Below are 20,259 nucleotides of genomic sequence, written 5' to 3' on the forward strand. Positions count from 1 at the left end.
AAAAAATCTTAAAGAAATGGATAATGCAAATAATTCCATATTCACAGGAAAAGTCAATTCATTAATTATACAAATTTGAGCAGGATTCAAACGTGAGAATATGTTAAGGGGGGGAGAGTTTCCTTTTTTTTTTTCTATTTGCTTATTTTTATTTACTTGCACTTAGTTGTACTTATTAATATACATTTATGTTTACTTGTTTATCTGTTTTTTCTGTTTTCTTTTTTTTTTCCCCATAATTGTATTTTTTGCCATGGAATCATAGAACGCGAAGTTGAATAAAAATTAAAGAAAAAAAAAAAAAAAAAAAAAAAAAAACAGGCTGCATGGGAGGATGGGGGGGTAAAGCGTCGTAGATGTTCTCTTTCCAAGGAAGGAAAAAGGCAGGTAAAGGCGGAAGAAGGAACAAGTGAGGTGGAAAAATAAGGGGAAAATGGGGGTGTCATCACTGCTCCACACCACCACGCCATACCGAGTTGCAATTGCCAGGTGTGCCGCGGGAACCGGGAAGGGCGAATTGCGAATTGTAAATTTAGGGCTACTCTTTTTAGGTTACGTTTTCCTGGTCACACTTTTCACGGCGCGAATTACACTTGAACAGTTTTCCCCCCCCTTGGCAAATAGGAGGGGCATGGCGTGGAAATTGCAACATGGAGGTTTCAAAAATGAAAATGTTTGCCACAAGGGGAGTCAGAGGCGGTTTATGAGGCTGGGGTTGCCGTGAGAACGTGGTGTAACTGTGCCGATGGGCTGTTTTCCCGTCCCTCTGGGCGCCTCGCTCAGGCTGCCCATTTTACACATAAATCGAGCGGATCCCAGAACAATAAAGAAAAAATTAAAAAATGGAAAAAAGAAAAAAATTAGCAGGAGCGAAAAATTAAGAACAAAAAATGGTAAACATCGCAAAACACACGAGGGTAAAGGTTACCAACTGGTGAATTTGACCCCCCTCCCCTTCAGAACAAGGGGATGATCCCCGCAGCGGAGGTGCTTGCAAACGTCCACTCAGGGGTGTCCCATTTTTTGCTCCGCTTCTGCCTAACCATTATTTTGATTTCCGTGAACGATGCGTAGAAGAGGGTTCCTTTTTTTTTTTTTTTTTTCCTTTCCTTTTATACAAAAAAAAAAAAAAAAAAGTAAGTCAAAATCACTGCAGTTCGCCCCTATTTGCCCCAATTTAATAATGCAAATTACACAAGGGCACAAAGAAGTTAACAGGAAAAAAAAAGAAAAAGGTTCTTCCTTTGGGCCATTTTCAGTCAGGTGGAACATGCCTAACTGGGGAGTCATTTCGTTATCTGAGTTCCTACATTCTCCGGGCCACACACATGTGCGAAGAGGTTACCACTTCTGTGCGATCCGTGGTCAGGCCCATACGTGTGAGGCTTAGTTGAATGTACACGAATCGGAAAATGGGCAATTCCTTTCCCCAGTTGGTTCACTTCGATCGTTCTATTTGTTCTGTTCTGATTTGTTCTATGTTGTTCTACCTTTTTTTTTTTTTTTTTTTTTTTTTTTTTTTCGTTTTCCTCGCTCAAATGCAGCGAAAAAAAAAAATAAAATAAAATATGCGGACAGATCAATATATTTTATTTTATTCCTTCTTAAGCGAATCAATTGTGAGAAAAAACAACTTTATGCAAGCGACCATGGGGTATATTTCCATTCGCAGTGGTGTAATGTCCAGGTGTAATAATATCATTCATGTTTGCGGAACGAAGTGACGGAGTACCCTCTGAGGAGGTCTGTGTATTGAATGGGAAAACATAAAAAGGGGCGCTAATGTTGACATCCCAAAGGTAGCAAAGGAGGGTTACGCATCTATGGGGGGAGTAAACGAGCGGTCACAAATTTGCTGTTAGCTGGGACCTAAATGGCGACCTAGGGGATTGACTGAACCCCCATTCATCTCGCCTTCGGTGTGCACACACAGGGGGGTATAACTACAGAATTGAGTGTACAGCGGCATAATTTTATTTGCCCGCCTTGAATTTTCTGAGGAAAAAAAGAATAAAATGAAATAATTTCCAAAGTTCTAAAATATGTGTTGTTCATACACATTTTACATGTAAGGGGGGGGAGGAAAGAAATACACATGATCGGTAAGCAAAACCATTGGGGGATAAGGACAACTGGGTTGTGAAGTACACTGGTCTCATTGAGGTGTTGATGCTTTTTAAGGTGAATATCCCTCTGAATGTTCCGTTCATATGACGATACATAATTCCCTTTGTTGTGTAAACATTTATTATCTGTGTTGTATGAACGGGATGGAGTACTGATAAATAGGAAAATTGCAAAGCTCCCTGGTACCAGAAAGGAGGAGGGGAAAACACATATAATGTAATCACATATAAATGCACTTTTTATAAACTGTTCAATGATGCCGACATAGATATGGATCACCCGAGAAGGGAAGTCGGCTAATCTAACCACGCCCATAAGCATACGTATGGAAATTCTCAATTGGAAAACGTTTCATATATGAGTGTTTCCTTTCGTGTGCATAGAGGTTTGGGTTGCCAAGAAGGGAGTGGGGGAAGGTGGAGCTCCTTCGTATTGAGAGTTTTTATGCGCGCAATCCGGAGGGGGAGGTTGGAGTATTTTACAGCATAGCACAATTTCGAACAGATTGTTACAACTTCTTTGGCCCCACGCTAAGATTTTTTTTTTTTTTTTTTTTTTTTTTTTTTTTTTTTTATTTTCACTTCCCCGCGAGTCCCTTTGCGTAAGCGCAATTTATGCATTTGCTTCGTCCGATTTTTGGCTTTTCCTTTTTTGACTTTCTTTATCGTAAGCTTTTTTTTTTTTATAGCGCTAAGGTGGAAAGAAGAAGTTGGGGAAGGTTACGAAAATTGCAAGGAACTGCGAGGTACCTAAGGATGTATATATGTATATGATCCTCCCCCCTCCCGCCCGGATTAAAATGAAGTTATTCTTCTTTTCCTTCGCTTTGGTTTACCTCCTTGTGGTAAACAATGTAAACTGCCTCTTCAAAAATTTTATTAGTGGGTTTTACTGCAACGATGAGAATTGCTATGGCATTTTAGGTAAGACGAACAGGGAAATAGGAAAAAGAAAAAGGGAGCGTTATATAGAGGAGGGGTAAACAAGTGGGAGGTCGTTGCCTACGAGTGGCTGTCTCCACGCCAGGCAGAGGGTGAATCGCTATGAAACGATGTCCGTCCGAGTCATACGGAGTTTCAAAAGTTCTTCCTTTTATTCCCCCTCCTTCCTTCAGGTGTGAGCGAAAAAGCGAGCGTGAGCGAGATCAGGTCGTCCTACCACAGGCACCTGATGAACATGAAAAATAGCTACGACTTGGAAAAAAAAAAAAGAATTCTCAAGGCATATACCGTCCTTGCCAACAAACGAACGAGGAAGTATTATGATTTTTTTTTGAAAAACCCAAACAGTATCCTAAATGTGATATACCTTATTTTTTATTATTTGTTCAAACTGATAAAGGTGATAATTGCGTTGATAATTATTGGCGTCCTGCTATGTGGTTTCCAGTATTTAAACAATAAGTATGAAATGAAGAGACGGGTGCATAAATTGTCGAAAAATAAAGCTTTTAAGAAGGAGGTGCAGAATAGGATAGGGTTAAAGCATCCCGATTTCCGAACGTACGAGATGGCAATGAAGAAAAAGATAGAGGAAGACATCGAAATTGAGGTGGCACACGAGATGGGACTTACGTACAAGAAAAAGGATGAACAGTTTGCCTTTTCTGACTTAATAATCGTTAAGTTCTTCATTCTTCCGAAACAAATTATCTGCTATGTTCTCTGGAATATCAAGTGGTTGATAAAGTACCACATTTTGAATAACGAATATGATGAGGGTGATAAATTATACATTACGAGGAAGTGCCTCAACATTCCTGCGTATAGATGGGATGCCCTCTCGGATGAGGATAAAAAAATTCTCTTGAAGAAGAAACTGTGGGTGAAGGAAATCCAGGACGAGTTTTTTGAAGAACAGATGGAGAAGGAGCGACTGAACAAAATCTCCAGCGCCAAGTATAAGAAGCAGATGCGAATGAAGAAGAAGGGAACTAGCTTTAATTACAACGATTAGAGAATGTGTGGGTTAAGCATCTAGCGCGTTTCCATGCTTACCGTGCTTGATGCCTTGGATCGTCGTTCAGACGTTGCATCATCGCTTCGTCTTAACTGGTTCTTTGTTAGCGGCTACACGTGGGGTGGAAGACACCAGCTCAAACTTTTTTTTTTTTTTTTTTTTTTTTTTCTTCGGTTGTTAACACTTCACACCCACTTTTTGATCAGTGCCCAATCGTGTGAATAGCATGGCGTAACGAAACTCCACATATCATCCAACGCGCCATTATTTTCTTCTATTCTGGAGAAGTATCTCCCCGAAAAAAAAAAAAAAAAAAAGAAAAAGCTCACCCTTCTTAGGGGTGCACCCCACTCGGTAGATAACTGCGCGTATGCGGAGGGTGACATATGTGCTCTAACACTTCGGATACCCACCACCCGCTGAGCAATACTCACAGGGAAGGGGGCTTTCTAAGTAATGGGGAACCTATTTTATATGCTACCCAACCCGGCAACTTACAACCGAGATTGGCATTTTAAAAAAGGTGTAGTTACAAATTATGGCAAAAATTAAAAAAAAAAAAAAAAAAAAAAGAATAAGAATAAGAATAAGAATAGGGGTAGAGTTATTAAAAACACAAACATATGGGAAAATAAGAAGGAGCAGTTTTAGCCGAACTGAACGTGGAGGAAAACAAATAGAAGAGCACATATTTTGGTGTGGGAAATCAAACTGTGTCAGGAAAAAAAAAAAAAAAAAAAAAAAAAAAAAGAAAAGGGGATAAAACGAAGGAGGGGTCAAAAAAAAAATTATACACGTCTCCAACGTTGACATTTCCACGATTGTGACTTCTACCATTGGTGTTTCTCCACGTTGCGATGGGTAGGTGGACCTCGTATGTTATGTCTTTGTCTGGTCCTCCAACACCTCCTTGACGCTAACTACCTTATCCTTAAGGATGAGCAGCGCCTTCCTGAAAATGTCTGCGGAAGAGAAGCAGCCGGTGGATTCGATTGTAAAAATAAAATGATTCTTGACTTTTTCGAAGGAAATTTTTTTAGGGTACTTTTCTATGCAAACTCTGCACGATGAGCAATTTAATGGATTCTTCGCAACCAAGGTATCACTGTCCTCAACATCGAAGACATTCCTTGGGCAAATGTTTACTAGGTCGTTTTTTTCTTCCTTGGTAAAATTTTCACAAGTATTAAAAGAAAAGGAAGGGTACATTTTATAGACGGCAGTACAAACAGGAGACCACTTAGCATGAGTCTTTCCAATCCCTTTCTCCAAAAAACAAATCAATTCAATCTCTTGTCCATTAGCTAATTTTGTAATCAATATATTATCATCAACAACTTTGGGTGGATTTTTCTGAAAGCGTAATTTTTGTTGTTCATTAATGGGACACCATTTTAGGTCCCTAGAATAAATGCTTTGGGAAGTTTCGCTACTTCCAGCTTTTTTCGTAAACTTCACATGAAGTTTAAAACAAAAACAATTTAAGTGATTATATTTTTCGTACTCCTCTTTGAAGTTAATCAAATCAGCGTCAAACTTAAATGGGATTAGACCCAACCGGTGGCACAGAATTTCATCAGCGATTATTCCAGTGTTTTGAAAAATGTTAACCTTCTCTATGGCGATGGTGGGTACCTCTGCCAACATTATTCTTCTCAGGGCATTTGCAATAGATACGTTTAAGTTCTTTACTTCTAGGATTAGTAAGTTCTCTTCATTTTTGTGCATCTTCATTTCCAGGTTTTTTTCAAATTCGTTTATATCAAACATGTGTTCATTTTCGGACAGGAAATATGATCCATAGAAATTTGTCGTCGTTGCGTTTCGGGGTCCCTCCTCCTTCAACTTGACGAAGTTATCCCTGAATTTCACGCCCTTCATCTTGGCTCTTTGCGTGGTCTGTCACGAGGGAAGCGGTTGCAAGTTGCCTAGCGTGGAAATGTGCGATATAAGGATGTACCCTTCGGCCAAGTTCATACGCAGAACCCAACTTCACGCGAGAGACTACTCGAAACCGCTTAGACGGATGGAGTATCCCCTTTGGCGGATGTAGTTATACCTTTCTTTTTTTTTTTTTTTTTTTTTCGTCCTTCGTTGGTTCCTCCCTTTGGATGAAGCAGTTCAGCTAGATCTCCCTTGTAGTTGCGCTTTTTATTTGTCCGTGTTATGTGACAAAATTACGGCGACCTTGTAGCAATTGTTTATTGATTACGTGAGTACTCTCCCTTGATGTGTCTTCCCTTATGCTCTTTTTTTAAAATTTTCCGTTCAGACGTTTCGAAAGTTCGCGCAATGTATAAGTAGATATAAATGATTACACATCTGTACCACTACGTACGCACCCGTGGGGGTAGCATTCTCAGTTCTTGCAGCCCTGGAAGTGCCCGTGCCTGGTGGCCATTTTCGAGCGCCTCTCAGCGGGTGGCCATTCGCACAAAAATATGGTGCTACGAGGGGAAAATGAGGTGGACAGGAAAAAAACGGGCAACACGCAGTGGTTCAGAGAGAGAATGATGCAATACAAAATGATGCGAAATGGTTTTCCCCTTGTACATGATTTTTGTTTTCCTTCAAAGGGTCTCTATGGAAATGTTGGACGCACAAAATTTAGCGCTTATGCGTTTATGTATAGGCAGTGCAGCTAAATCATGGTGAAGCGATTAACACGCTGGGGGTGGAGCGGAGAAAAAATAAAAAGCGCTCCTCGTTCCTTTTCCTTTCATTTATATGCAATGCGGCAGCACAAGGAATTCTTTTTTTCCTATGTAACATTTTGTGCGAACAAGACGGTTTTTCCTTTCTTTAAAATGATCGCAGTTATGTTTTTTTAAAAAAAGAGGAATTCCAGAATGATCGCCGCGGTTAGGTACTTTTGCATTATTCAGCTATTTGCAGGAAAAAAAAAATAAATAAATCATCGCATCAGATATCTTTTTACGATGTATTAAGGAAGTGAAGCTGCAATTATATATTACGTTCGTGCATAATATATATGCCACCATACGGACTTATATAATATGCAACCCTCCTTTGTTATATCCCGTAAGGTTCGCTTCTGAGGAAGGGGGATAAAGCTAGTAATTACATTATTTTGCCCCCCAATATACAACGCCTTATTATTTTTTTTTTTTTTAACTGCACTATGTGCTTATATGGGTTAATGCCATATAAAAATAACAATCTGGTAAAAGAAAAAAAAAAAGGGCGTTCTTTTTCTTTTTCTTTTTTTTTTCCTTCCAGTTGCTTTTTCGCTGTTTCCCGCCTCTACCTTTTTTTTTTTTTTTTTTTTTTTTCCTGCTTCACCCATTTGTAATAAGTATAATACCGCATATATTATATGTGCACAATTGCATTTTCTCCTTTTGCAAAACTTGTTATATAGGGTGCCTCTTTTATAGTATTGCTGAGATAATAGTCGCTCTCAGCGCTATTGGAATTTTTGCTACAACAATTTTATCCGCCTCTGCATTATTGAAATTTGCCCATGCCCAACAGTATGTGAGAAAAGCATTTCATCATTTTATATGTAAACATGACTGCCACAGAGGGGGGGTAGCTACATAAAAAATACCACGTTATGTGCAAGTAACAAGTATATATGCATGTTTGCGTTAATAGGAAAGAGAATTTATTTATAATAATTACGCATTTAGCTGCCCATCATTTTTTTTTAAATTTGCCTTTTGTTATATTTCCTCTTTTGAGGCATCCAAATAAATGTAACTTTACATTTGCGCGCTTGTGCGCCTTGTAGCGTAAAATCCACCTGACCATGTTATGAAAAAAAAAAAAAAAAATATATATATATATATATATAACCATTTTGAGTATATATATGTATGTTTAATTTGATTTAGTGAAATGTAAATTGAAAGGAATAAAAGTAAATAGAACTCGGTTTAATTTAATTAGATTTAATTTCCACCCCAAAGGAAAAAAACAATTTTTCTACCCTTTTGGGAAAAAAACGCATACCATTTTTGTACGGATAATACACAAGAGGACTAGCTCCTGTTGTATGGCCACGTCGAAAAAAAAAAAAAAAAAAAGCAACTTCTTTCGTCAGTCAATACGTAATAAGGCAGACTCGTAATTTCCAGTGCGTATGCAGCCTCCTCCCCCTCCCTGCCTACACTACCAGTTGTCCCACGTTCATCTGCCTGTTATCACAGGTGCACATGCAACCGTGTAAATTGTGAGCCTTTTGCACTGTCAGAAGCGAAAAAGGAAGACACAAGGAATTCACCGTAGTTGAAAATTCTATCGGGAAAAATTTTTATGTAATTTTTTAGAAGATGCCAAAGAATAAAGGTTAAGTCCGTTACGTTTTATGAAACGCAGCCCCAATGGGGGCAACACCTTTGTGTGTACTGATGTGACGTACAATTATTCGCACTCTACACACATCGAGCGTACGTGGGAGAAAGGCCCCCCATTATGAGAGCGTCATATTTGCCATTTGTATGCAACCCCGGGAGAAACATGCTTTTTTAGAAAGGCAACACTTGTCTATGTACAAATTTATTTCACTTTTTTTTTTTTTTTTTTTTTTTTTTTTTTTACAAAAAACTATGAGCAGGTAAGGGAGGAAAAAACAGAAGGAGAGGAAAAAATGATAACGAAGGGGAGAAGCGGGAACTGCTCTACAAGGAGGAAGACCAAGGTTATATTTGTGTGGCAAAGAAAGCGCGGGGTGTTCGTGTAATTACATAAGTGAACGTTCTTATTCTCTCGTGTCCATGTCTTTATGTACATGTTTGCCCTTCTCGTGAAGGAAATTCGTACCGGAGAGCACCCCGTGCACTGTTGATTTCCGCAACCATGAATATGCGCTTGTTCCACCTTTTACGCGGAAAAAAAAAAAAATATATATATATATATAAATTATGTGATTTCTCCTTCCCTTTTGTAGAATACGCACAAGTGTTAAGGATGTTGGGGAATGGCCGATTGGAAGCCCACTGCTTTGATGGGGTGAAGCGACTCTGTCATATTAGGTACGTTATGAAAAGACATCAAGAGAAAGAAAAAAAAAATGCATACATTGTTTATGTTCCCAGCGTATGCATGACGCATAGGTATGTGTACTTTAAGGTTATATGATGATGAAATGTTCATTTTTTTTTTTTTCCATTATAGGGGGAAAATGAGAAAGAGAGTTTGGATAAATTCTGGTGACATCATTTTAGTATCCCTGCGAGATTATCAAGACAGCAAAGCGGATGTCATTGCAAAGTAATTGAGAACGGTCCATGAGGGACTAATCAGTCGCATTTGACTCGATTGGACCTACCCACTTTTTGTTGCGTGCGTTATCACAAATACAGTGGGAAAAATATATATAATTAAAAAAAAAAAAAAAAAAAAAAAGAAAAACATGTAAATCCAATTTACATGGCTTTCCCTTTTTTCCCCCCCTACTTAGATACACACCTGACGAGGCAAGGAGCTTGAAGACGCACGGAGAATTGCCCGAAACAGCCAAAATCAACGAGACGGATATTTTCGATGACGACGCACAGAATGGAGTCGAATTTTTGGACGATGAATCTGACGAGGAGGCCCAAGAAGAAATGAACAACGCGAGAAAATTGGAAATAGAAGACGTAAGTAGAGGAATTAACAATATGAGTTTTGGGGGGAAACTCACACTCCCCTTTCTACACTCACGATGTTGAGCGTGTGCACATGTGCATGCGTATTTATGTATGTTTGAATCTTTGTGTATAAGTAATTTGCACTTCATTTGGATATAATTCCTATGATGAATTATTTTTTTTTCTTTTTTTTCCCTTTTTTGCAGATATAACGACAAGGAGGGGACCAAAAGATGCCCACAATTTGAATTCACATGTGTGCCGCGGAAGAATCGAATTAATTATTTTCCGTTTTGTTTGACAGCGCTCCATGTTGATGTGTGCATGTGTGTTGTCTTCGTGCCACTGTTGCCCTTTTTTAAAAAATATATCTTTATCAATATATTTATTTTTTGTAACTTTTTTTTTTTTTTTTTTTTTTTCCCCCCATCTTCCTCCATAATGTACATATTTAAACCAAACATATATGTCACACGCATTAGCAAAAAAAAAAATAAAATAAAATCTAAAAAATAAATGAAATCATAATTGCAAACATATAACGACAATCCTGCAAAAGGTTATGTAACGCGGAGATGGTTGTCCGTCCTTTGGAATTATGCTTACATTCTGCAAGCACACCTTCATGGTATGTATATATGTGTACATGTTAAAATGACAAATGTATAAGCGTTGAAGTTATGGCGCTTGGTAAGAACATCAACAGGAAGGAATGGTGGGAGTTACAGCTCTAAACATGGAAAGGAAGATACGCCGATAAGTATTTTCCCATTTCTTATGCCGCTTAACATTGTGTGTGCCATTATTTATATCTCTGTGATAAGGAAGAAGGCGTCATAAGAGCGAATGGAATATTCTTCATAGTACCCTCCCCATTTTATCCTTCCCTCTCGCCACTGCCCCTATTTGTGTCATTCATACTTCCTTCTGGTTTGACATTCGATATGGTGAGGATAACTTCGTTCTGGCTGTATTCTACATTGTTGTACGAAACGAATACGTGTAGTGTTATGAATCCTGAAGGAGAAGGGGAAAAAAAAAAAAAAAAAAAAAAAAAAAAAATTTTAACATTGGAAAGTGTAGGAAATGAGGATAAAAAAATATTGTAAAAATAGGGAAACTGATCTCTGAGAAGAATGATATGTCCAAATGAGCGAACTACTTTCCAGCCATTTTTCCAATCCCCTAATTTTTCTTCCCCCCTCTCTTTTTTTTACGTTACCTAGCTGAGCCCTTTGGAAGACCCCTATAGGAATTGGAGGGACAGCGAAAAAGAAGTTTCTCTCCTCGTAGTCATAGTAGGCCTTTGCGCGTATAAGGGGTAGATGGGGATTACTCAAAGCAACATAAATATGTTCGAAGTTGCTAGAGAGGTGGAGCATGTTTATTCGAATAGGCCTATTGTCATGTATGTGAATAAAATTGGGGGTGATATTGAGTATGTCCGGTTTTATTATTGTGATAGGAAGGGAGCCGGGGTAGAAGTTGTGACCCAGTGAGTAGTGCACGTTGCATTTGGTGAAGGGGTGATTGTTCATCGTTGTGTTTTCATCGGTATGTATGTCCCTACAACTGTTGGGAATGTCGTTCTCGTCATGTACGTTTGAATTTGTTCCATGGGAGGTGGCACTATTAACCTCATCTCCGTCATGTTTTCCCGCCGTTGCGCCTCCCCACAGGATGGAGGGAACCCTTGTGTAAATGTAATTTCCACATCTCCTGAGTATCCCTTTGCTATATTTGAAAACCTCATTTTTATATTCATCGGTGAAGTGGAAAAGCACGTAAACGTTATCTGATTCGACTTGGATGGGTGCCTTTTTAATTTTTATTTTTAATTTAATATTCTTCATAAGTGCGCAATTGTTGGGGGAGAGATGCAACACTTGTCCGTTGTAGCTAGTGATCATGATGTTGCATTGACTGTAGTGAATGGATAAATTTTCATTGTATAAGTTGAGGAATAGTTTTCTTTCCATTTCATTTTTGTAAAATTGGCAGGATGTCCAATATTTTTTTTTTTTTTTTTTTTCCCATAGTGTGTGTGCACATATGTCCAACGGGTTGGTACTTCCAGAAAGGCTCTTCCCATTGTTATCCTTGCTTCTGTTCTGTTCGCCGTTCACCTCCTCGTCGCTTCCATTGTCATAGCTCAGGTAGAAATTCAGCCTCGCGGGGGATTCCCCATTTTGGCAATCCAGGGAGTCGCCACCCCGTGAGGAGCAACTAACCAAATTCGCCCCATCCCTATGGTTAAGGCCAATCCTGCAGTTGAGAGAATCCTTAAGGGGGAAGTTCAAGTGGAGAAAAATGGCCCTGTCGGAGGAGGGGTGAACAATTTGTGGACAAATTTTCTCTATCTTTAAATTATTCACAAGGATGATGTTAAAAAAATTACAAAAAATATCATCGATTTTTTTTTTTTTATTTATTCTGAGAAGGGTGTCCATCTTTTCCGATTTACTAGGAAGTGTGGGATTGGTCTTGCCCACGACGTAGCAGTTCTGGTTCTCCAAAAGGAGACAAGAGAAGGAAAACCCACAACATAATTTTGTAACTTTGAATTTGTTTTTGTCTCTCCATTTTTTCATTTTCCAATATGCTTGAATATCCCTATTGATAAGTTCGATGCATTTTGTAAATTTATCCGTTTGGGGGTAATCCTGTGGAGAATGTCGATCCCTCTTGCATATCTGCCAGGGGTTATCCGTTTCGTCATTGTATTTAGGATTACTACTTCCACCCTTGTTGGCGACATGGTCAGTAAATGGGTTTGTCCACGTGCAACTCTTGGTAAACGTTTTGTTTACCTTTTTAAGCTTCTTCTTTTTTACCATAAAATTGTGCCATTGTTTGGGGTCGAATATAAGCGTGGGCCCTTTTACAAAGGGGTCGTCCAGAAATAGCTGACCATGCAGATTATTTCCCCATCCATACACCTCATTCTGGTAAGTACAAATTAAGTTGTGTGAATATCCCGCGGCGATGAACTTCACCTTTTTGTTGGTATCTTGATCCAATCTGATCAGTTGTGGGGAGGAAAAAAAAACAATTTTTTTTTTCTTTCCTTTTTCTGCATATACTTGGTAACTGTCATTACTGCCCATCGCATAGCAGTTTTTATTTTCTGACAAAAAGAGCGCATGGCTTTGTCCACATGCTACAGTAACTATTTTTATTTTATCCAAAATGTTTACATAATTAACAAATTTGGTTTGATAGTTGTAAATTATTTTGTCTTTTGAATGGATATCACTGTGCCATGTGAAAATTTTATTTTCCTCGTCCAGTCCGTAAAATTGAAATTCTCCCAGAAAAATTCTCTTCGTTTTGACAGGCAACCATTTTGCGTAATTTTGCGCATTTTCCTTTAGGGGGCTTATAGCCTTCTCCCCCTTTTCCAGGGGAATTTCACTTCGTACAGGGCATCCCCATGTAGCCACCCCCCCACGCTGGATCATTGTGGATTTTATATCCCTCCTGTGGAGAGCACTCCCCTTGTTGTTGTCACCGAAATGGTTTGCATGTTGTGGGGATCCACCAGAGGGAGTTCCCCTCTTGCGCAAGGAATACAAAATAAAATCGCTAGTTAAAAATTCACAATCATTTATGTCGCTGTAGGATATATTCAAGTAGCTTTTTCCATTGGAAGATGAACTCGAAAGTGGTGAGCTGTTCAACTCAATAAACGTATTATGTGTACTTCCTTCTTTCCCTTTTAGGATAATATTTATGCTGTGGCCACATGTGAATACTCCCCTAATAAGGACATTTTCCAACTCATTTATGAGTTCCAGTTGGCCATCTCGATGCAGATACACGTTGCTTATCTTTAGCGTTTCCTCCTTTTGCGTGGTCATTTTGTCACAAGTATTATGAAGGGTGTGTACTTGTTGGTATAGGAACCAGGGTGTGTATGTTCCTCGTACGGGGGTATAGCTCTCCTTGGGCAGGTAAGGAATTTCCTCCTAGGTGCTCCAAAATTTGGGTATAGGTCGGCGCCCCAACGGTGGCCAGTCTCTTCTGTCCTACACATAGACACGCAAGAAGGGAATGCTCTCTTTGGCATTCTGCTTGTGAGAAGAAGTGCAAAATGAAATGATTTAATTTATAAAAAAAAGAAGAAAAAAAAAAGACCGATGCGAAGTCTACGCAGTAGCGCACCGAGGAGAAAAAAAAAAAAAAAAAAAAAAAAAAATTAAATAGGAAATGCATAATACCATTGGTAGATATCCCTCCTTCTCCGATTCCACACATGATAATTATTTTTTTTTTCTTTTCGAAAACTTCTTCACCAATGTGATGATTGTGGACAGGAAATATGGCAATCCCCTAAAAAGGCACATAAACGTGGACCCTGCGAAATCTTTCATTTACACCAGCGAGCCGGTTATTTCCAAAAGTGAGAGCCTTTCCGTTTAGGGTTTTCATTTTTATGCATTTAGGAGAGCACATAGTAACATTTAAATGGAGTGCAGTAGGGTTTTGTAGTTACAGATGAAGGGGGAACATATACAATTTGAGCATGCAAAGAAGGGGAGGGGGAAAAAAAAAAAAAGGGAGAGATATTAAAAATGGTGAATAACAAAAGAGATGCTAAGAGAGGCGCGAAATTGTCTCTCTCTTTTTTTTTCTTTTTTTCTTTTTTTTCTGTTAAATTTGCCATTGTGGTGATGTGCCCCTATTTAAGGCTAGATCCTGTGAAGCGTAAGAAGCTTTCTTTAGCGTATGCGGGGAGGCACTTTCTGTGAATAATTCAAATTATCCGAGCTATCTGCGCCATCCGTGCAGTGATTTTCGCTGAGATGGCTGTGTTCACTGCTACCACTGCTGATGTCGCTGTCGGGGTCCCGGTTAGACAGATTCTCGAGCATGACGGTAGCAATGCTGGCCCTCTTTACATTATCCTTTGCAGTTTTGCTAATCTTTAAAAAATTATTTTTTAAATTGTTACTATTACTGCTATTATTTTTTCTGTTCTTTTTTTCATTTTTCCTTTCTTTTATTCTCTCCTTGTGTTGCAATATGTACGTGTTTCTGTTTTTTTTTTCCACTCGTTCGTTGGTCCTTGTTTGCAAAATTTCGTTTACATCGAGGGAGCTGTGGGAGGAGTTATCACTGCTATTGTACCATTGTATCGATGATTTTCCAGTGTCTCCTTTCTTCTGATCATAGTCTCTATTCCCTATGTGGTTGTTTTTTCTAAGGTTATCTCTCCTCTGCTCAGTTTGGTCATCTTCGTCATCCTGGTAAGGAGAACCCTTTCTATCCTCCTCCGTATCCTCTGATGTGCATTGAAATTCTGGACCATCCCCTGGGTCTCTCTCGCCGAGCTCAATACTCACGTCGAATATGCTCTCATTGAAGGTATCAAAATCGATGCTGTATTTTTTAATTTGCGTTTCCTTCTTGGATGAATTATGTGCGTCTGCGTTATTAGGAGGAGATTCACTTCTGGGATTATCTTTGGGCGGCTGTTCCTTCTCTATGTATTCCCCTTCGGAGTAAGTACATCCTTTTATCTGTGCCTCACTCTTGGAGTTTCTTTCCCAACTGTTCATCCCTCTGGAATGATGAAGCTCTTCCGTTTTGCTTTTTTTATATGGAGGTGTCTGGTGCAGGCCCTCATACTGGTGTTCATCAAGCTCATCTATGTTGCGAATTCGACGCGCACTGCACGTTTTACTGCGGGGTAAATTGCTCATGTTCGGTTCGCTCAAGGGGGGGAGGTTGTTTTCATTTTGATGGCCATTTGGGGGAAGTGTGAAAATGGATGTAAAATACAATGAGCAGAATAGGAAGAGGTGGACCAAAAAAGACCAAATTTTTTTTTGGCAAAAAAGATGAGTAAGAAATTCCCCTCTTTTTGTCCTCGTCTATTCTTCTTTAACGAATCGAATGCTTGCGCCTCGGTTAACCCGTTAGACGAGTTAAAAAAATAAATAAATAAGAAAACGTCAATTAGTTCGTTCGAATGTTATATTGTGGTTAAGAAGTTTGCCCTCATTGTTATGTCCACATTGTCACTTTTTTTTTTTTTCTTTTTTTTTTTTTTTTTTTTTTTTTCCCCTGATGTTGCACATAAAAAACGGCACACACGTGCTCCAAACTCTGTAGGGTCTTTTTGATTGAGCCTTAGGGGAGGAGATACTGGAGAAAACATCTCTAAGTAATGAGTATCATATCCATTTTGTGAAAATGTTGGAGAAACTGGGAGAGAGGTGTGTCCCACTTGTGCGTCTTTTTCACGAGTGAAGCTATGCCCATGGAAGGGGGGGGGAAACATGAGTAAATAGAGGAACTCCCAAAGGAAGATGCCCCTGGCATAAAATATAATTTTTCTATTTTTCCACGCACAGCTTCTACCCATGGGGGGACCACGTTCCGATTCGTCCACTTGGCCTACTTCTCGCCAAGTGACTTTTAACGAAATTTGCGAATTTGTCTGGGGGGAAAATGTCAAAGGGATGCCTGATCATGTGCAGGAAGAAATAAGCAATTTTCTTTTTAAATTTTATCAAGCGCACAAGTTTTTTACATGCGTGGAGTTGGAGAATTTAAACAATTTCTTAACATTACTCATACGAAATTTTAGGGATCATACGAATGACAAATTTTGTATGAAAATTTTCTTGTTACATTTTAGAAATGTGTCTGCTTCGTTTGTGAAGAATAACAGAGCCGAAGATGGGCTATACGTAAAGCAGATCACGCGATACTTTCTATGTCTGCACGAGTTGCTCAGACATTTGAAGGAGAGGCAGCAGGGGGAGACTGTGCGAACAGGGGAGATTGGAAAGAGTACTTCAGAAGATGAATCTCTTTTGGTAGCGTCCATAGCGAAATATCTGAACTTATTCTTGGTGTCCGCGCTGAGGTAACTTTGGGACTCTGCAAAAATAAGCGTCCTGTAAAAGTTTAGCCAAAAGGGTTCATAAATTTCTTCTGCGTAACAAGACGTGGAAGTTATTTTCCCCTGCTTATGCCCTCTATTTGACTGCTTTATCGTCCCTCTTAGGTTGGTCGAAAGGAACTACTTGGCGCGCTTGTACTGTACGATCATATCTCATGGGAGAATTGCCGAAATTCTGGCCAATGCATATGGCCAAAATGAAGAAGCCGATGAGGATATCATTCATAGTTTTGTTTTACTAACGGAGCGAAAGGAATTTGATAAACATATAATAAAATGCGGAATCATAAATAAGTTTACCACGTCGCAGGCACTAAACCAGAGCAAGGCCTCTCCTAAAAACAGCTTCATCATTCAGGTATTAATAAAAATAGCTAAACGAAATTTCAAAGAGCTCAGAATATATACCTCCAAGAGTAACCTCCAATTTGTTAACTCTTTAATAGAAGTTGTGCACTATAAAATTACAGAAGGAGACTTCGGTCTGTCTTGTGCTAACTTGTTAAGATTATTTTCGTACATCGTAGAGGGGGGGTTGTGTTCCGCTGGTTCTCCCCTATTTGATCATCATACTCACGACGTTTCTGATACTGATGAAATTTTATTTTTCGAACATATGAACAAATTAATTGAGAATGTAGAATGTCTGGTTCGGTCGGCTAATCTTTGCAACCGTGTACAGGAGAAAGATGATCCTTTTGGTTACTTTCTCGGCGCCTTTTTCTGTGCCCTCCGAAATGTACTGCAAGCTGTACTTAATTCGGACGAGTCGGTAACTTCCGCAGGGTGCGAAGATATTGGGGACTGTAAACCTAGAGAGAGCTGTTTGCATTCCTGCTGCTTTTCCAACCCATTGTGGGCGCTTCACCAAAACTCCCAAATGAGGGGAGAAGTGGAAAAAATGATTTGTAGCATTTTGGATATGATCCTTAGCTTCTTAGTCCACTGTAGTTCTCCCCTTCCAGGTGCGCTTAAGACGTGTGTATTGTGTTCGCGATCGTTTTTATACTGGACCTCTCCTCCAATATGTTCATCACTACCATTATTTGCCCTCTTCCCACTCCTTCCACCGACAGATGAAAAGAAATCGCTTCACATGTTATGCTTCGATATCGTTAACGCGATAAGTAGCTGTCATTTGGCATCTACAATGGAGAAGAAAAAAATTGCAGAAAACGTGATACCTTTCATGATTGGCATCCATAGTAACGAAAAGGTTGCAGAAGGGAAGGACAATTATCTGTACCTCAAGCATGTGGAAGCTCTATTTTTCCTGTGTTTACATAATGAATACGTGTGCAGGGAATACTTTAAGGAAGAGTTTATCAAGCTTGTGGAAGAACTATATCTCAAAATTGATCAGCGTGAGAAAGTTGAAAATGTAAAGAAGAAGGAAGAATGTGATTTATTGAAACTCTACTATTTTGGTATACTATACATGTTTGCGCAAATGAACATAAATAATGAGAAGGAGAAGAAGAAAATTTCCCTCCCTTTCATTAATTATGTAATAGTGAACGAATTGCAAAATAAAAAGTTTCTTCTCGAAAACCACGTCTACTGCTTGCTCTTTTTGCGCTTTTTAAATATGTCTCTGTTAAACAATTTATATGATTTTAAAAAGTTCGCCCAAGGAGTTTCATTGGTGCATTTCCTCAAAGTAGTTAGGGGGGTTGACGCAAGCCTTAAAACTGCGGTACGTTTGTTTACAAGGGGGGACCATAGATGTGTGTGCATATATAGATATGTACGCAGGAGTTCATTTCTGTTTCCCCTCGTACTCACACCAAACACGTAACGCAAATTCCCCCCAAAAAAAAACAACATCGACCAATTTCAGGCATTAAATATTCTAGTACAGTGGATGGAAAGAGATCACTGCTTGAAGTTAATCAAAACGCACGTGAAGACAAATAAACAGATATTCCACATTTTGCTAGAAATCTGGATACTCGTCCATGATGAAATGACAGGGGAGAAGAAGGATTCTTTGGAAGCGTCTGCAAAATGGGAGGTGAGCATAAGTAGCGTCAAATTTGACCATGTGCAGTGTGTACCGTGTCGATAAACATATGCACACATGAGGAACAAGTTTATCTTTTCTAGATGATCTACACAACATAGTGTAAAGATACCACCAGATCTTACAACCCCCCCCGTTACAACTTAAAAAAAAAAAAAAAGTTAGCAGCTAGCTAAAAAATGGCTAGCTGAGTTTTTTTTTTTTTTTTTTCTTCTAATTTCCTTTTTTTTCAGACAGTACTGTACATAATACATCACATATTTAAAAGACTAACAAATGGGTTTACCAAATATTTGAGTTACTTTTCGGAACACCAGGATCTCCTCAGCAATTTCAAAAGAGTGATGACTTTCGAAGAGAAATACATTTTGGAAATATATTCTCAAATATGTCAGGATGTTGAAGGTGGGCGCCAACTGGGAGCGGCGCGGGAGAAACAACTTCAGCGCAGTGTACATAGGCATAGAGGGGGGACTCTCCAAGTGTGTTTATAGGTTTATGTGTTTATGTACCCACTTGGGAGACATGTCAATAATCGGGCATGATTACTCCGATGCGAACCACCATTAAGTCACTGCTCTGTACTTGTTTTCCTTTTTTTTTTTTTTTTTTTTTTTTTTTTTTTTTTTTTTTTTTTAGCAAACCGATTGGGAATTCTCGAGAAGGACAGAAACTGCCTTAACGACAAGGTAAAATCGTGCGCAGAGAAAATAGAACAGATGGAAAAAAGGCTCCAGGTTACGACGGAGGAGAGTTATAGGAAAAATGTCGACGAATTGGAGAATTATTACAACTATGTTAGGGCGGGAGGCGAATTTTAACGGTTGAACACATATGGGTAAGGGAGGGAAAGCAACCTTTTTAGCATGGTTCCAGTTTTCTGCAAATATCAAGAGAGCGTTTTGCATATTTTCATCACCTTAACATGATAGAAGAATTAATCGGGAGGCTGAAGACGTGAATTATAAGGAACTTTCTCAAAAATATTTTTATTTTTAAAATGAAAAATTATTTGAACTTAAATTTTTTTTTTTTTTTTTCTTTTCCCATATTAACTTCCACCAATAAGAGTGCTACACAACAAATTAATTTAAAAAAAAAAAAATTCTTTCCTCCTTTTAAAACTGGAATATCCATGCTTTTCTCATCAGTGCCTTTTACATAGTACAGATGTAAATTAACGCCATTTTGGGAAATGCAGAAAATTGGTGCTATGCTTTGGGTGTACTTATGTCACCTTGCCGTTTCACTATGTAGAACCATTCGAGCTCTGTTACGTTTGTAGAATGGCACAAGTGTGTACGTATATGTGTAATTCACGTGTGCGTACATGTACGAATGTATGTTGTAGAGGTGGGATGATGTAATTATTTTAAGGTGCCTGAAAAAGAACAGTGCTTTCCCATTCGATCTGCGCTGCTTCAATTTCTCTACATCCGTTTTTCCTTCACAGTTTTTGTGCCTTTGCCCAGGCTGGAACTATTTATGTGGATATATTTATTTTGGCCCTTTGCAGAATTTGCTTGTGGTTCCTCCCACGCGGCTGAAACGTTCTACCCCCACCCAGCAATGTGTAACCCACCGCCGTTCTCCCTTAATCTGAATTTTTTGAATTTCTCTATTTAAATTTGTGCACTTAA

At 38.9% G+C, this 20,259-nt stretch overlaps 6 protein-coding genes across 6 annotated transcripts; 3 read left to right on the forward strand and 3 right to left on the reverse strand.

Annotated features, from left to right (window-relative positions):
- Positions 1-2,926: 2,926 nt before the first annotated feature.
- Positions 2,927-4,083, forward strand: PKNH_0941100 (DnaJ protein, putative; the record flags this gene model as incomplete). Its single annotated transcript, XM_002259399.1, has 2 exons — positions 2,927-3,050; positions 3,242-4,083. The coding sequence occupies 2 exons, from the start codon at positions 2,927-2,929 to the stop codon at positions 4,081-4,083; spliced, it is 966 nt and encodes a 321-aa protein (XP_002259435.1).
- An 882-nt stretch (positions 4,084-4,965) lies between these two features.
- Positions 4,966-5,967, reverse strand: PKNH_0941200 (DNA-directed RNA polymerases I and III subunit RPAC1, putative; the record flags this gene model as incomplete). The annotated part of the gene is made up of 1 exon (XM_002259400.1): positions 4,966-5,967. One exon carries the CDS (start codon positions 5,965-5,967, stop codon positions 4,966-4,968), a length of 1,002 nt encoding a protein of 333 aa, XP_002259436.1.
- A 2,414-nt stretch (positions 5,968-8,381) lies between these two features.
- Positions 8,382-9,895, forward strand: PKNH_0941300 (translation initiation factor eIF-1A, putative; the record flags this gene model as incomplete). Its single annotated transcript, XM_002259401.1, has 6 exons — positions 8,382-8,397; positions 8,666-8,749; positions 8,999-9,083; positions 9,226-9,321; positions 9,512-9,692; positions 9,890-9,895. The coding sequence occupies 6 exons, from the start codon at positions 8,382-8,384 to the stop codon at positions 9,893-9,895; spliced, it is 468 nt and encodes a 155-aa protein (XP_002259437.1).
- Positions 9,896-10,560: 665 nt separating this feature from the next.
- PKNH_0941400 (conserved Plasmodium protein, unknown function) lies at positions 10,561-13,543 on the reverse strand (the record flags this gene model as incomplete). The annotated part of the gene is made up of 2 exons (XM_002259402.1): positions 10,561-10,700; positions 10,906-13,543. 2 exons carry the CDS (start codon positions 13,541-13,543, stop codon positions 10,561-10,563), a joined length of 2,778 nt encoding a protein of 925 aa, XP_002259438.1.
- An 861-nt stretch (positions 13,544-14,404) lies between these two features.
- Positions 14,405-15,388, reverse strand: PKNH_0941500 (conserved Plasmodium protein, unknown function; the record flags this gene model as incomplete). Its single annotated transcript, XM_002259403.1, has 1 exon — positions 14,405-15,388. The coding sequence occupies one exon, from the start codon at positions 15,386-15,388 to the stop codon at positions 14,405-14,407; it is 984 nt and encodes a 327-aa protein (XP_002259439.1).
- A 663-nt stretch (positions 15,389-16,051) lies between these two features.
- On the forward strand, positions 16,052-19,440 carry PKNH_0941600 (conserved Plasmodium protein, unknown function; the record flags this gene model as incomplete). Its single annotated transcript, XM_039114069.1, has 6 exons — positions 16,052-16,560; positions 16,702-17,561; positions 17,673-18,292; positions 18,437-18,610; positions 18,853-19,024; positions 19,259-19,440. The coding sequence occupies 6 exons, from the start codon at positions 16,052-16,054 to the stop codon at positions 19,438-19,440; spliced, it is 2,517 nt and encodes an 838-aa protein (XP_038969691.1).
- Positions 19,441-20,259: the final 819 nt, after the last annotated feature.

The sequence above is a fragment of the Plasmodium knowlesi genome (genome assembly GCF_000006355.2).
Source record: "Plasmodium knowlesi strain H genome assembly, chromosome: 9".
NCBI lineage: Eukaryota > Apicomplexa > Aconoidasida > Haemosporida > Plasmodiidae > Plasmodium > Plasmodium knowlesi.